The 15,349-nt window shown below is 55.4% G+C and overlaps 1 protein-coding gene across 2 annotated transcripts in view; it reads left to right on the forward strand.

Moving 5' to 3' along the window:
* LOC114084403 (complement C3-like) overlaps window positions 1-15,043 on the forward strand; it is a 29,805-nt gene extending 14,762 nt beyond the window's left edge. For both annotated transcript variants that reach the window (XM_071603441.1, XM_071603443.1), the window contains exons 22-41: window positions 2,028-2,094; window positions 2,194-2,280; window positions 2,964-3,167; window positions 3,619-3,694; window positions 4,019-4,178; window positions 5,925-6,023; window positions 6,720-6,876; window positions 7,196-7,359; window positions 8,951-9,109; window positions 9,248-9,307; window positions 9,520-9,610; window positions 9,764-9,815; window positions 11,594-11,681; window positions 11,773-11,862; window positions 12,690-12,795; window positions 13,262-13,351; window positions 13,516-13,596; window positions 14,464-14,547; window positions 14,636-14,771; window positions 14,861-15,043. In XM_071603441.1, coding sequence (XP_071459542.1) covers window positions 2,028-2,094; window positions 2,194-2,280; window positions 2,964-3,167; window positions 3,619-3,694; window positions 4,019-4,178; window positions 5,925-6,023; window positions 6,720-6,876; window positions 7,196-7,359; window positions 8,951-9,109; window positions 9,248-9,307; window positions 9,520-9,610; window positions 9,764-9,815; window positions 11,594-11,681; window positions 11,773-11,862; window positions 12,690-12,795; window positions 13,262-13,351; window positions 13,516-13,596; window positions 14,464-14,547; window positions 14,636-14,771; window positions 14,861-15,002 — 2,193 coding nt within the window. In that variant the 3' untranslated portion in view covers window positions 15,003-15,043. The remainder of the gene's footprint in view (window positions 1-2,027; window positions 2,095-2,193; window positions 2,281-2,963; window positions 3,168-3,618; window positions 3,695-4,018; window positions 4,179-5,924; window positions 6,024-6,719; window positions 6,877-7,195; window positions 7,360-8,950; window positions 9,110-9,247; window positions 9,308-9,519; window positions 9,611-9,763; window positions 9,816-11,593; window positions 11,682-11,772; window positions 11,863-12,689; window positions 12,796-13,261; window positions 13,352-13,515; window positions 13,597-14,463; window positions 14,548-14,635; window positions 14,772-14,860) is intronic.
* The last annotated feature ends 306 nt before the right edge of the window (window positions 15,044-15,349 follow it).

Here is a 15,349-nt window from a genome sequence, read left to right on the forward strand (position 1 = left end):
TAATTTCTTCCAAAATGTTAAAGATGTTGGGAAAACAATTAAAGCTTTGAAAAGCTGCTGCATTCAAGTAGACAAAGTAATTTTACATGGAAATGGATTTCGGCCCAAGCCAGACTCAAGTATCATTCATATTTTCAAGCTTTTATGGAAGCAAACTTATATTTTTACCAATTGTTTTAAGGCTCTACAATAAAATCATCTTTTAAAAATACATAAACTCATAGTGAGGGTCCCACGTTCCTTCTGCCCCACACTGGATGGCTGTGAGTGGGCAGAAGTGCCAGGCCTGGCGGGGGCCTGCCTGTGCAGCTCCTGAGAGCAAAGCGACCAGTCTCCCCAGTTCCATGTGCCCTGATGTTGGCGGCCTGAAATGGATCATGGCAGCACACTCACAGCCTACCAATAGGGGCTTTGCCTTCCTTGGACATGTGTCAGCAGCTCCCTGGGGAAAACTCAATCTCCAGACAAAATCTGGCTTTTATTACCAGTGAGGGGAGACGGGGTCCTGGGAAAGAAACTGCTGTCCACATGGAAGCCTTTTGTGTACACACAGATGGGGGCCTGGGTTGGACTTTTAGTACTAGCTAAAATAGCCCCTGTTTCATGAGCCCTCGCTATGTTTCAGGCCCTGTGCTGCTTACTTTGTGCATATTCTTTTATTTAAGAGATGCGTGGATGGCAATGGGTTAAACACCCAGACTCTGGAGCCAGGTGACCAGATTTAAACCTCAGCCCTGTCCTACTAACTGTGTGACCTTGAGCCAGTCATTTCACCCCTCTGGCATCCCAGTTTCCTCATTTTGTAAATAGGAGTCATCTAGCCCCAGCAGGAATCATGAGGACCAGCGTGGTCAGGATCCGGCTTCATGGGAAGCTGCTGTAGGATAAACATGCTATTCCTTGCTGCTGAACAGAGGGACTTCACAGCTAAGCTTAGGCAGGGTTTTGTTGTTGTTGTTGTTGTTGTTTTGTTTGTTTGTTTTCTTTTTCATTGAAGTATAAGGATGGAGCCCAGGGCTTGGTGCCTGCCAGGCAAGCTCTCCATCACTGAGCTGCACCCCAGCCCTACAGCACTTTTCGATCTAGTTGAGGCTTCACATTCTAAAATGATTCTCTTGTGATATTACCTTAGTGAATAAAAGTTGCCCAAATGAACATTTAAAAAACATTTTTGAGAAATCCTCTCTTGTGTTGCAACTAATTCTAGGGATGCTTAGCCAAAGCACCTCCCTCCTCCACTCCCTCTGTGTCCTCAAACTTCTGGCCTCAAGGAATCCTCCCACCTCAGCCTCCTGAGTAGTTGGGCCTATAGACACACCACTGTGCCCAACCATGACTACCTTAAGTATCTCTACTTAAGTCTAAAAGGTTTTAAATTACAGAGAACGTGAGTGATGATAGCTGTGCTAGTCAGCTTTCTGTCACTATAATGGAATACCTGTGGTAACCAACTTTTGAAGAGAAGAGGTTGATTTTGACTCAGGATGTTGGAGCTTCCAGTCCATGATCAGGCAGATCCAGTGCTTTCAGGCCTCGGTGGGGGTGGGGTGGCTCATTGCTGTGGAGTGTGCAGTGAGGCAGAATCCTTCACCTCCTGGCCAGGAAGCAAACAGAGCAAGGAGGGTCTGCAATCCCATTATCCCCTTCAAGGGCACACCCCAGTGACCTAAAGAGCTCTCAGCAGACCCCACCTCTAGCAGGCTGCATCTCGTCCCAATAGCACCACCCTGAGACTCAGCCTGCATTGCATGGGCCTTTAGGGGACATTCAATATCCAAACCATAGTGAAAGCAGCACCCACCCCATTGGATTGTGAGGATCCAGTGAGCTAGCCCAAGTAGTTTCTCACTACATGTGAAGATTTCACACTTTTTCGTCATTGATGTAGAATTATCTGATGAATTTGCACAAGATCTGTGTAAGGTATGACCCTCTGCAAGAGTCATCCTCATGACAGTGGCTGGCTGACCATCTGTGTGTCTGTCCTTTTCTTCACTGGACTTCCTCCCCCTCCCAACACCGCATAGCCCGAAGGAATTAGAGTCAACAAAACCGTGGCCATTCGCACACTGGACCCAGAACACCTTGGGCAAGGTGAGCCATCAGCCGGAGAGGGTGTGGGGCTACAGCCTGGGCACAGTGGTGCAGGGCAGGGGAGAGAGGGGCTGGTGCCGTCACATCTCTCCCCTGCAGCTGGCGTGCAGAGAGAGGAGGTGCCAGCCGCAGACCTCAGTGACCAAGTCCCAGACACTGATTCGGAGACCAGGATCCTCCTGCAAGGTGAGCCATTCCCAACCCTCTGGGAACCAGGAAGGTGTCTGGGCGCCTGGCTCTGTTAGCCACACACCTGCCTCCACATCAGCTGGGGCAGCGCCCCTTGGATCTGTTTTAGAGGAGCCCTCTGGCACTACTGACTTCACAGAGAGCTTTTGCTGCTAAGTACATTTGGAGGAGAGCGGAAATTCTGCCAATAATTGCCTGGGATGGAAGACCAGGGCGAGGAAGGGCAGGAAGGGGCTTCCCAACCTGGGAGCTGAAGGGCTGGGGGCCAGGAGCCTTGGCTCCCTCATCTGTGATGGGGACTGAAAGAGCAGATTGGCCTGCAGGGTTCTTGTGACTATTAAAGGGGATGCTGTGCGCTCTTCTCTTAGAACTGAGCCTGGCAAAGGGCATGACGCACCATACAAACATTCATGCCTAGAATACTTTACTGTGGGTGAAAGGAGAGATCTGGGAACCAGGGCCCCCCTGTGAAGTAGGAGCTCCCCTGAGTCCCATGAAGAAGCCCTGTCCAGCCCCTCAGCCACGGAGCCTCCTCACTCCTGCCACGCCCTCCTACCCCTCCCTATCCTGAGCCCTTGGCCCTGTCTGGTGGGAGGCTGGGAACGCTGGGGCAGCCTGGACCTCCCACACCCGCTGCACAGTGGGCCCCTGTACTAGATCCCCCCAATCAACTGCTGCAGGGACCCCAGTGGCGGAGATGGCAGAGGACGCCGTGGACGCGGAGCGGCTGAAGCACCTCATCGTGACCCCCTCTGGCTGCGGGGAACAGAACATGATCGGCATGACGCCCACGGTCATCGCCGTGCACTACCTGGACCAGACGGAACAGTGGGAGAAATTCGGCCTAGAGAAGCGGCAGAATGCCTTGGAGCTCATTAAGAAGGGTGGGCCCTCCCCTCCTGACCCCGCCCCTCCCCTGAGACCCCGCCCTCCCTGCAATGGCTCTCCCCAGAGCCCCTCCCCTCCTCTCTCAGATCCCCCAACCCTTCAGAGCCCTTGGCACGAGCATCCTGTCCCACCTGCGCCCTTCCCCTGAGCGTGTCCCAGCCCAGAGGGCACCCTGCCCTTTCTGAGTCCTTCTCCAGTGAGTCCCCACTTCCACCAGACCCCCTCAGCTCCATGGACACACCCGTCTCTTATTCTCTTACTCCTTCAGAACCCCATCCTCCTTAAGCTTCCCTCTCCTCCCTCCCCGACATCCCCCTTCCCCACCCTGAGTCCTCCTGCTCTCAAGGAACCCTTGCCACCTCCCGAATGACATCCTCGGCACACACTTTTTTTGGGTACTCACAAGCAGCAAACCCCGTTCCTCTGGTGACCACTCTCTTCCCTCAGGGTACACCCAGCAGTTGGCCTACAGACAGCCCAGCTCCGCCTATGCCGCCTTCACAAACCGGGCGCCCAGCACCTGGTGAGTCAGGGTGGTCAGCTTGGCCAGCCTCCGCCCGGCACCTGGCAGAGTAGGGCCTGGGTTTCAGCCAGGGGTGGTCTAGGCCAGCAGGACACAAACAGCCCTGTGCGGCGCTTCCAGGGCGCTTCCACGGATGCAGCAGCCTTTAGTCAACCAAGTGACCTGCTCAGGTAGAGCTTCATTAAACACTGACTTCCTGAAACTCTGGAGTCCTGGGGGTAACCCAGCAACCGAGCCAGGCCCCGCCCCTCTCTTCTCATTGGGTAACTGGGATGGCAGGCTGCAAGCCCAGAGCGGATTGGTTCACTCTGTTTCCGCCCCCAGGCTGACAGCTTACGTGGTGAAGGTCTTCTCTCTGGCTGTCAACCTCATTGCCATCGACTCCCAGGTCCTCTGTGGAGCTGTTAAATGGCTGATCTTGGAGAAGCAGAAGCCCGATGGACTCTTCCAGGAGGATGGGCCCGTGATAGCACAACAAATGACAGTAAGCGATTGGGATTCACGGCAAGAGTGGGGGAGAGAGGCGCCTGGGAGGCACGGGAGGCACGGGAGAAAGGCTCCCTCATTCCATTGGCGCCCAATTCACTTTGCGTGGGTCGAAGTGAGGGACAGGGAAATAATTGTCACTCCATCGCTGTAAAACCCAGAAGTGCAAAATGAAAGTGCACGACATCTTGTTGAGAAATAAATAAGAACTCCATTAAAGCAAAGGCAGAGGGCCTACTGGAGAGCCTGGGCATCTACTCTGACGTCCTCTCTAATCCATCTCCACTGCTTCCCATTCCGCTACCTGGATGATGCTCAAAACTGGCCCCTTCCTCCCATCCCCAGCCGAGGAGCTGGTCCACATATCTCCCTCCTTCACCCTGAGACCTTGGAAATGCTGCTCCTGGTCATTGCCCTGCGGGCTTCACTCTTGTTAGCTCTCAGGTGTTCACCACCGATGCTTTTCAAATCTGATTGGATGTCTCCAAAGAAAGTCCTGAGGCTCCCCCTGTGTTTTTTTTTTTTTTTTTTCAGTTGTAGTTGGACACAATATCTTTATTTTATTTATTTGTTTTTATGTGATGCTCAGGATCAATCCAGTGCCTGGCACGTGCTAGGTGAGCACTCTACCGCTGAGCCCCAGCTCCAGCCCCAACCCTTCCCCTGAATCTTAAATTCCACAGGGGAGTGGTTCTCAAAGTGTGATATTCAGACCCGCAAGAGCATCACCCACAAAGTTGTTGGAAATGAACATTCTGGGATAGCATCCCACACCTGTTGAACCAGAAATTCTAGGGATAGGGCCCCGGAATATGACTTCTAATTATCCCATCTCCCCAGGTGATGCTGAGGTATGCCCAAGATAGAGAATCAATGCCCTAGTCTGACCTCCAGGCTCCCAGCCTCACAGCCTGCCCTCTCCTTCTACACCCTACCCACACTGGTGGAAGACTGTTCAGTCCTGCCACAGGGGCTTTGCACAAGCTCTCACTGGTGCCCAGCATGCTAACCCCTGCACACTGAGAGTTGACACCTCTAAAGATCAGGGTGCCAGCTGTGCTCTCTCCACGATAGCTGTCCTGACCTCACAGGGTCACTGCCCCATAGTTCATTCACTGCTGTGTCCTATTCTGCAGAGCCTTCATAAGTCAGAAATTAATACAGGTGCTCCCCGACTTACCATGGTGCCACTTAGGATCTTGCACTTCACGATGGTGGGAAACCATATCCCACACCACGTTCCATTCTTCCCTTTCAGCACAGGTTGAATACAAGAAGGAGAAATTCAGCACTTGGTATAATAGCCTCGTGGGAGGGGCGTTAATGTGAGTGTCCCGAGCACAGTTCAGGCTAAGCTAGGATGTGTGGAAAGTCAGGGCACCGAATGAATTTTACACGATATTTTCCTTTTGCCATGGTTTGTTGGCATGTGAGTCCCTCGGAAGCTGAGGAACCTCTGTACCTACGGAGGAGCCTCTGGCTCCTGCCTCCTGTCCCTGTTAGACAAGAGGCTCAGGAGGCTGGAGCTGGGCCAGGTTTTCATCTACCCCTGTGTAGGCACATCGCCAGGCGAGGGGTCGTCTGGTGACATTGCAGAATGAACAAATGATTGCAGTGATTCATATGAGAGAGTCTGGCTGTCCCTGAGGGAAGGGAGCCCTAGGAGGAGCCCCAACCCTGTCCAGAGCAGGCTTGCCCTGTGTGGACACATGGTGACCTTGTCTCTGCTCTGCTCCCGTCCCAGGGTGGCTACCAGAACAGCGTGGAAGGTGATGTGGCCCTCACAGCCTTTGTTCTCATCGCCCTGCAGGAGGCTAAGGACATTTGCGAGGGGCAGGTCAACGTAAGCGCCCTCCTCAGAGCCCCCTGTCCCAAGCTGGGGAATGTCCACCTGGGAGGGGAGGCGCTGCCTTGGGGGGGTCGCCAGAGCCCTGCACCTACTACCTAGTAAATCACCCCATACTTAATCCGTGGAGGTCTTGGCCAGATCGCCACGACCCTCGGGCATCCCTGTTGTCATCTCTCAGGGTTTCAATGGTCAGCAAGTGGATACACAGCAGGCACGCAGGAAGTGAGGGCGATGGCAAGGAGAAGGAGGAAGGGGGGAGAACGGCGGGGGGGCGGGCTCGTCCAGGCTGCCTGCTGAGTCGGACTCCTCCTCTTGTCTCCTGCCTGTTCAGAGCATCTTTTCCCAACACTTGATTCAGTGACGTCACATTGGCAGCTTGACATTGACCCTGGGGGGCGGATTTACACCACCAATCAGTACAAACCAGGGCTCCCCCAGCCTTTGCAGGAGAGGGCTCCTTGATAACCTCCCAGCACACCACTGACATGGGACGCTCAGGTACATGGCAGCTGTTCAGTCACAAGGCGCTCACAGGTGGCCAGGAGGTCTGGGAAACACTGAAAGCACAGATCCAAGACAAAGGTCCCAGGACAGACAGTATCCTGAGGCCCCAGGAGTGGCGCATGCAGGATGCTGACCATGGCTGTGGTGGCGACCACCTACCAGAGTGCCCGCCCCTCTGTCCCACAGCTCCTGGGAGATAGCATCTCCAAGGCAGGAGACTTCCTGGAATCCAGATATCTGAACCTGCAGAGGCCCTACACCGTGGCCATTGCTGGCTATGCCCTGGCCCAGATGGGCAGGCTGAAGGGCCCCCTCTTTGAAAAATTCCTAAACACATCCACAGGTGAGGGGCAGCCATAAGGAGGGGGAGGGATGCAAGACTGGGTTGAAGGGAGAATACCTTGAGCTGTGATGTGTGGCTCTAATTCCATTGTCATTGCAAATCACAGAAGAAGGCCCTTGCCTGGCTCACTCAGGGAGGGGTAGGGAGCACTGGGTTGAAGGGCGGAGTCAGAGCCCACAGAGCAGAGCAGGGCTTGAATGTTGGCCTGCATATTAGACCTCAGTGCCTCGCAGGCAGGAGTCTCTTTCTGAGCTTTCCCTGGGCCATCCCCAGGCTGCAAGGACAGTGAGCTTGGGGGCTCAGGGTGTCCTCTTTGCAGATAAGAACCGCTGGGAGGAGCCAGACAAGCATCTCTACAACGTGGAGGCCACGTCCTATGCCCTGTTGGCCCTGCTCCTGCTGAGGGACTTCGACAACGTGCCCCCCGTGGTGCGCTGGCTCAATGAGCAGAGATACTATGGAGGCGGCTATGGCTCCACCCAGGCAAGCGCCCCACCCCTGGGCTCCTGCACCCTACCTCCTGTAGCCTGCCACCGCTCCCAGACAGGTCTCTGAGACCCAGGCGGGAGGCCCCTCTGTCCCACCAGCAAGGGGCTGGAGAGGAGCAGAGAACCCAGGTTGTCTTGGGTACACACCCTCCTGGGGGTCCAGACTTCATTCCAGAAGCTCCAGGCTTTGAGCGGAGCCTCTGCTCTCTCTGCTGTCCATTCCGTGTCCTCGGGGCTCCAGCTCAGGAGTGAGCCCCCCTCTTCCCTTGGTGGCTCCTGGTCCACGTTGCCACTTCCACCAGGCTCCCGTTCTGAAGCGGGCTCTCCCTGACTCCAGGGCACCGTCCAGGCCCTCTCCCTCCTACACCACGTCCAGGGCCTTCTACACCACGGTTCAGTGACTGCAGGATCCAGCCGCCCAGGCTCCAGCTTGAGCCTCTTTCTTTCTGGGGGGCTCTCCATTAAAATCCCAATGTCGCTTCACAGTGTCACACTCGGATTCAGCATCCTCAGGCTCCGAGGAGGTCCTTTCTTCCATGACTGCGTTCTAGACACATTTCAGGTCCCTAAGTCCTGGTCTAAGAATGTCTCCTCTGGATAGGTCTAGGCCCCATTCTCAGGGATTCTAGACCTTGCATCTTATGTGGTGTATTAGCTTTTCATTGCTGTGACAAAATGCCTGAGAAGATCAACTTAGAGGAGAAGGATTTATTTGGCTCTTGGTTTCAATCCATAGTTGCTTGGGGCTGTCACTATGGGCCCTGGTGAGGCCCACACCATGGTGGCGAGCATGGGGCAGAGTAGAGCTGCTCACCTCACTGTGGCTGGAAGGCAGACACAGGAAGGGACCAGAGGAAGGGACCAGATCACTGCCCAAGGACCCACTGCCTCCAACTAGGGGCACCCCTGCAGTTTCCACCAGCTGTCAACAGCCCACCCAGCTGTGAGTCCCTCCAAGGGTCCATGTGCTGATGATCTCAGAGCCCTCAGGTGCTCCTCACACACCCCATGACAACAGGCTGCATGGGGACCAATCTTCAACCCTTCACATCCAGTCATAGCACAGCTGGGCTTTCTGTTGGCTCTTAGACACGTCCGCAGGGTCTTCAAGTCCTGGTCTAAGCCTCTGCATCCAGGGGAGTTCCTGAAAATGGAACATGTCCTCAACATCTGATGAACTCCAGTCTTTATATTTTTTGGTACTGGGGATTCAACTCAGGGTGCCTAACCACTGAGCCATAACCCCAGCCCTTTCTTAGATTTTATGCAGCCACAGGGTCTCACTAGTTGCTGAGGCCGGCCTTGACTTCAGATCCTCCTGCCTCAGTCTCCCAGGTCACTGGGATAACAGGCGGATACCTCCATGTCTGGCTTCCAATCTTAATGTCACACGCTGGTGGGCTGTAGGTCTGAGCCTGTGTCAGTGAGAGGGCCGTGAGCCGTGTGTTCGGTGCCCACCACTCCGCAGTCTCACCCCTGCTCTCTGGTGCTCTCTGGGCCTAGCTTTAATGCCCTAACTCTGACCCAAGCCTCTTTCTCCCCCAGTGGGGGCTCTCAGCTCACCTTCCTTCTGTCATGGGTTCCAGGCCACCTTCATGGTGTTCCAAGCCTTGGCGCAATATCAGACAGATGTACCTGACCACAAGGACTTGAACATGGAGGTGGCCCTCCACCTGCCCAGCCGCAGCTCCCAGATCAAGCATCGCCTCCTCTGGGAATCCGGTAGCCTCCTGCGATCAGAGGAGGTAATGCCAAGCCCTCTCTGCTCTGGGCCTCCGCCCCCCACGGTTTCTGGGAAGCAGGAGGGAGGCACATGGCTATGGAAGTCCTCAGAGCCAGGGAAGGCTTGCTTCCTAACACCCTCTCTTCTCTCTCCCCTGCAGACCAAGCAAAACGAGGGTTTCAGTTTAACAGCTAAGGGCAAAGGCCAAGGCACACTGTCGGTGAGGACTGAGGCCCCACAGCTGCTGAGCCACCAACCCAGGCCCTCCACCTATCCAGGGCCGTCTACCTCCCAGTGGCCTTCCACCTCCCCATGGCCCTCCACCTGCCCAGAGCCCTCCACATGCCCTTGACCTCTGCCCCACAGTGACCCTCTCCTGCTATCCTCAGCCATCTCAAGTCCCTTGAGACTTTGTCTCCTCCCATCTCACAGGTGGTGACAGTGTACCATGCCAAAATCAAAGGCAAGGTCAAATGCAAGAATTTTGACCTCAGGGTCACCATAAAGCCAGCCCCTGAAACAGGTACAGGGAATGAAGGCCCTTTGCATTCCCTTTGCCAGTTTCTGTTCAAAGAGAGAGGGCGGAGGGCGTGGCTGGGCAGCTCCCTCTTCTTCCTGGCTCCTGCATCAGGACCCAGGAACGCCCTCCCCATCTCACCCCCTTCTGTGTTTCTAGCCAAAAAGCCCCAGGATGCCAAGAGCAGCATGGTCCTTGCCATCTGTACCAGGTAACAAGCTGGGTCCTTGGGCTTCCTCTTGGTCGACCTTCTGTCTTTAGCAAGATTTCCTTCTACTTATTTTTTATTGCAATTTTTGGTGGGCTGGGGTGACCCCAGGGCCTCACACATGGGAGGCCACAGCTCCACCACTGGGCTACAGCCCCAGGAACAGGATCCATGGGACCCAGGAGTTCTGAGTGTCCCGTGCATCTGGTACCATCTTACGTATCTGCCATGTGGTAGAGGCAGACGGTCAACTGCAGCAATGGGGATGTCACAATTGTTCCATGACTTTTAAATTTTCTATCAGAACCCTAAAAACTGTTGTACTCTCTCGTAAAATGAGATAGGGAGGGGGCTGGGAAAGAGCTCAGTGGGTAGAGTGCTTGCCTGGCATGCACAAGGCCCTCCCTCCTGGGTTCAATCCCCAGCACCACAAAGACAAAAAAAAAAAAAATGACAGGGAGGGTTGGGTGGAGCTTGTCAGCAGAGCCCTTGCCCCGCACACAGGAGGCCATAGATTTCATCCCCAGCACTCCCACAAAATGGTGTAAGAAATGAAAAATATAGTAAGGCAGGGTTTTTGTTTGTTTTTATGGTTCTGTAACTTAAAACATTAGAACATTGAAAATAAAGGTGTTTTCCCTTATGATTTTTTGCTTGCTTTGGGGTACTCACGATTGGACCCGGGATGCTGTACTACTGAGCTACATCCCCAGCCCTTTTTTAAAAAAATGTTTATTTTGAGACAGAGTGTGGCTAAGTGGCCAAGGCTGGCCTCAGCCTTGTGGTCCTCGTGCCTCAGCCTCCGGGGAAGCTGGCTCGTGCGTTTCCCACACACCTGCGCAGCTCTCCCCTGTGAACACTGTTCTCTGGGCTGGCTTCTGCAGTAAGCTCTCCTTTCCCATCCTGCCTTGCCGGGCTCCTGTCTGAGTTCAGATCCGCTCCATTTTATCCTTAGAGCCTCCCAAGTCATGAGGTTTCTCAGGAGTCCCTTTCCCCTGGAGCGGATCCTCCAAGCCTGTCCTCCTCTGGGACATTGTCCTCCTTTTTGTCACTACCCCTCCTCACCTGGCGGCAGGGGCATCGTCCTCAGCACCTGCCACCTTCTGCAGCTAGGTGACGCTCACTTCCAGCATCATCTCTTCATTTCTCTGCTGCAAGGTCATTTTGTTGTCCAGTTCCCTCTTTTCAGGACCCACCTGGGTAAAGCGTCATGTGGGTCCATCAGGAGGACAGAGGCGCCACAGCTTCATGCTTTGCTGTCTGTGTGTTACTTGAATAAATGCATGCTCCGTGATCTTCGCGGGCAGGCTTTCAGAGGAGTCATGTGATTGGTCATTGATTTCGGAGCTCATGTTGCTTTACAGAGCACTCTGTGGGTTGATGAGCTAGCAACAAGGTCTGTACTGTAGGCAAGGATGACTACTATCCCGAGTGCTGTGGTCTGAACCATGTCATGGGATGCTAGTTCACTGAAGTAGCTGAGTCATGCAAAGTAAGGGCTGCCCATATTCCTGTCATTTTCTAGAAGAACTGAGGCACAGAAGGGTCAAATAACTGATCAAATTTACACAGCACTGAGATCTGAACCCATGCAGAACCTGAGATCTTCATGACCTTGACCATCACGCTTCATTTTTGCTCTTGGGGAAGTGTTTCCTAAAATTGAACAAGTTCCCATGATGCTGGGTGGGAATCGGAGGCCTCGATCCCTGGTCAGACAGACCCCTCTCATCCAGGAGCAGAGCCCTGGGCTCCAACAACCTTCCCTCTGCCCTGTCCAGGTACCTGGGAAAAGAGGATGCCACGATGTCCATCCTGGATATAGCCATGATGACGGGCTTCGGTCCTGACACAAATGACCTCGAGCTGGTATGAAGGGCTCGGGGATGGGGATGGGGAAGAGGCTGCAGGGAGAGCAGGGGTCCAGGAGGGATTCTTCATAAGCCCCGCCCTTCCCCAGCTGAGCACCGGAGTGGACAGATACATCTCCAAGTACGAGCTGAGCAAAGCCTTCTCTAACAAGAACACCCTCCTCATCTACCTGGACAAGGTCAGCCTGCTAGCTCCCCTGGGAGGTTCCACAGGCACCTGGACCCTTATCTGGCTGCCCTTTTCTTTTGCCTTGACCTTTGTACTCAGGTCAGGCTGGCCCCAGGCTGGGGGAGACAGGGCCAATTGGGTTGGAAGGCAGGAGAGAGAGCATCTGACAAGGGCCCTCAGCTGTCATACTGGGAGCACGTACAAGAGAACGGTTACATGGTGGGAATAGAGCCTAGAGAGCAAGTCCAGAAAACCACACCCCATTGTCGTGGTGACCAATCCAAGCCCAGGAGACCTGGCCCACTCCTGCAAGATGATCCCTTCCAAAGGTCCTGCCCTGTGACCTAATTATCTCCCTGAAAGGCCCTCGCACCTCAATGCCCTTACACCAGGGAACTGTGTCCCCACATGAGTTTGGGAGGGGGAAAGCCACTTGCCAATCATAGCAGGCATGTCAGCGACCAGTCAGCAGAGCTCTGACTCCTGTCCAGACCTAACTGCAAGTGGGCAGTGAGAGAAAAGAGAATGGGCCTGCTGCTCGGCCCAGCCTCCTCCTCCTCCCCACTGCCCATACTCCTTATGATGCCTCCATTACTCCACCTCGGCTCTGTCTGCACCCCCTCCAGGGCACCCTGCATGAACCCATGCAGAATCTGAGATCTTCATGACCTTGACCATCACACAGTTCCTTTCTAGCTCTTGGGGAAGTGTTTCCTAAAATTGCACAAGTTCCCATGATGCTGGGTGGGAATCGGAGGCCCCGATCCCCGGGGGATCAGTGACCCATCACATAACTCCTTCCCCTCACACTGACCATCCTCACCTCCTTCCCCCCAGATCTCACACAGCGAGGAAGAATGTCTGTCCTTCAAAATTCACCAGTACTTCAATGTGGGGCTCATCCAGCCGGGCTCTGTCAAGGTCTACTCCTATTACAACCTGGGTGAGCAGCCAAGCTGGGCTTGGGCTCTCAGGTTCCAGGGACCTAGGGTCTGGAGACTGAGGGCTCCAGGGGTCTTAGGGTCCTGGGGACCTGTGAGTTGGGGTTCTAAGGGGCTCAAAGTCCTCCAACAGAAAAATGTAGCTCTGAGAGTCCCATAGATGCATGAGCTGTCGGGGAGAGGAGGGTCCCAACAACCCAGGAGTCAAGATTCTGAGAGTCCCAAGAATCTGAGACTTAGGGATCTGAGGGTTGGAAAAATGAGGATCCCAAGGATATTTGGGTTGGAGATTTGAAGTTCCCAGGGCCCAAGGGTCCCAAGGATCAGAAGAGTCTCAGGAATAGAGGGTTGGGGACCTGGCATGTGCAGGCCCTGGGCACTTGGGCACTGGGAATCTGAGTCTGCCAGGCTTGGTCTCTGGGGTGTAGGGCCAGGCCTCTGAGCCCCTCCCCATCACTCTGCCCACAGAGGAGACGTGCACCCAGTTCTACCACCCAGACAAGGAGGACGGAATGCTGAGCAAGCTGTGCCACAAGGACCTGTGCCGCTGTGCTGAGGGTGGGCGCCCTGAGCCACCCTGAGACACCCACCCTAAATGGGGACCCTGGGAGCCATGCCCTGGGGTCACCAAAAGGATAGGCCCTGGGGCCAGCCACACCCATGGGCAGTGAGCCCTGGGTGAGGAGTGGGGCTCACACAGAGTCTCCACCCCCACCCTGCAGAGAACTGCTTCATGCAGCAGGAGGAGGAGGTCACGCTGAATGACCGGCTGGACAAGGCCTGTGAGCCTGGGGTGGACTATGGTGAGTGGGGGTGGGGTGTGTGTGTGTGTGTGTGTGTACACACATGAGGGTGCACGTGAGTGTACACGAGGATGGCGGTGTGCATGTCAGGCCCTGGGCCTGTAGGCTGTGGTGACTAGTGTGTGAGAATGTGTTGCGAAGGGCATAGCCTTGTGGGGAACCATGGTTACCATGGTGGAGTTGGGAGGAAGCTGCGCCTGAGTGGATACTGCTGTGGGGGCGTGTCTGCGGGGCTGCCCTTCATCAGGTGGTGTGTGAGGCTGTGGCTGGAGAGGGCTGTGGATGGGAGCAGCTTTAGGGGCACATGTACCTGTAGTTTCGGGTGGCTGCACTCTGTGTGGCTGCCTGCAACAGCGGCCATGGATGACTTGGAAGGGAGTCACTGGTCATTGTGTATGTGACTAGTTGTGGGTGACTTGAGGTTTGTGTTGTATGAAGCTCTGGTTGTGGACGACAGTAAACTGGAGAAGCTGGGGTTCTGTGCGTGGCTGGGGTCTTGGGCGGCTACAGCTGCGTGCATGCTTGTGTGGGGGGGGTTGTGAGAGGGAGTCGCACATAGCCATGGTTGGACAGGACAGTGCTGTGGACGGCCATGCATCAGCGCAGCCATACTTCTGGGTGTGACTCTACTTGTGGGCGGCTGGAATTGCTTACATGCCTCTGAGCATGACTGTGGGATGGTGACCAAGTGACCACGTGTGGTTGTGTGTTCCTAGGAGGGTTCACTGCAGCTTGCCCGGCTGAGACCCCTCGGGCTCCGCGTGGGGTGGGGAGGGACCCACACGCCCAGGGGCCCATGCAGGTGAGGGTGTCCCCCACCCCACGGGCAACCTGCCCATGACCCAGACTTTCCCGCCTCCTCCACAGTGTACAAGACCCGGCTGGTCAGGTCGGAGCTGTCGGAGGACTTCGACGAGTACGTCATGGTCGTGGAGCAGACCATCAAGTCAGGTCAGACACAGCGCCCCATCTCTCTGCCTGCACCCCTCCTTCCTCCCTCCCCTTCCCAGGGCTCAGCTTGGCGCTCGCTCCCCTCCAGGCTCCGATGAGGTGCAGGCTGGGCAGGAGCGCAGGTTCATCAGCCACGTCAAGTGCAGAGAGGCGCTGAAGCTGCAGGACGGCAAGCACTACCTCCTGTGGGGTCTCTCCTCTGACCTCTGGGGAGAAAAACCCAAGTGGGTGTCCTGCGCCTGCGCGAGCCCGCCCCGCCCCACCCCGCCCCGGCCCTGTCCCCGCCCCGCCTGACCTGCCGCCCCTCCCCCAGCATCCGTTACATCATTGGCAAGGACACCTGGGTGGAGATTTGGCCAGAGGCAGAAGAATGCCAGGACGAGGAGAACCAGAAACAGTGCCAGGACCTGGGCGCCTTCGCCGAGAGCATGGTGGTCTTTGGCTGCCCCAACTGATCACCACCGCACCACTCCAATAAAGCTTCGGTTGTACTCCACGTCTCCCCAAATCTGGAGTCTTTTGTGAGAGGAAAGGGGCACCTGCTGTCTCCCCTGTTCCCCACCTTCTTCCCTCCTTCACCTGCCACCCTGCAGCCTGCCCTGCACCTCATCTGAAGTAAGCCCTAACTCACCTGCCCTCCAGCTGCGTCCTCACCTGAATGCTCACCCCCTCCCTGCCAGCAGCCCCCGCCTCTGCACCCAGTTCTCACCTGCTTGCTTACCTGTGTCCTCACTGAATCTGACCAGTGCTCCCTGCTGAACCCCCACCTGTGCTGTCCTCTGCACCCTCAGCCATATCTACC

The sequence above is a fragment of the Marmota flaviventris genome, chromosome 1, assembly GCF_047511675.1.
Source record: "Marmota flaviventris isolate mMarFla1 chromosome 1, mMarFla1.hap1, whole genome shotgun sequence".
In the NCBI taxonomy this organism is placed as follows: domain Eukaryota; kingdom Metazoa; phylum Chordata; class Mammalia; order Rodentia; family Sciuridae; genus Marmota; species Marmota flaviventris.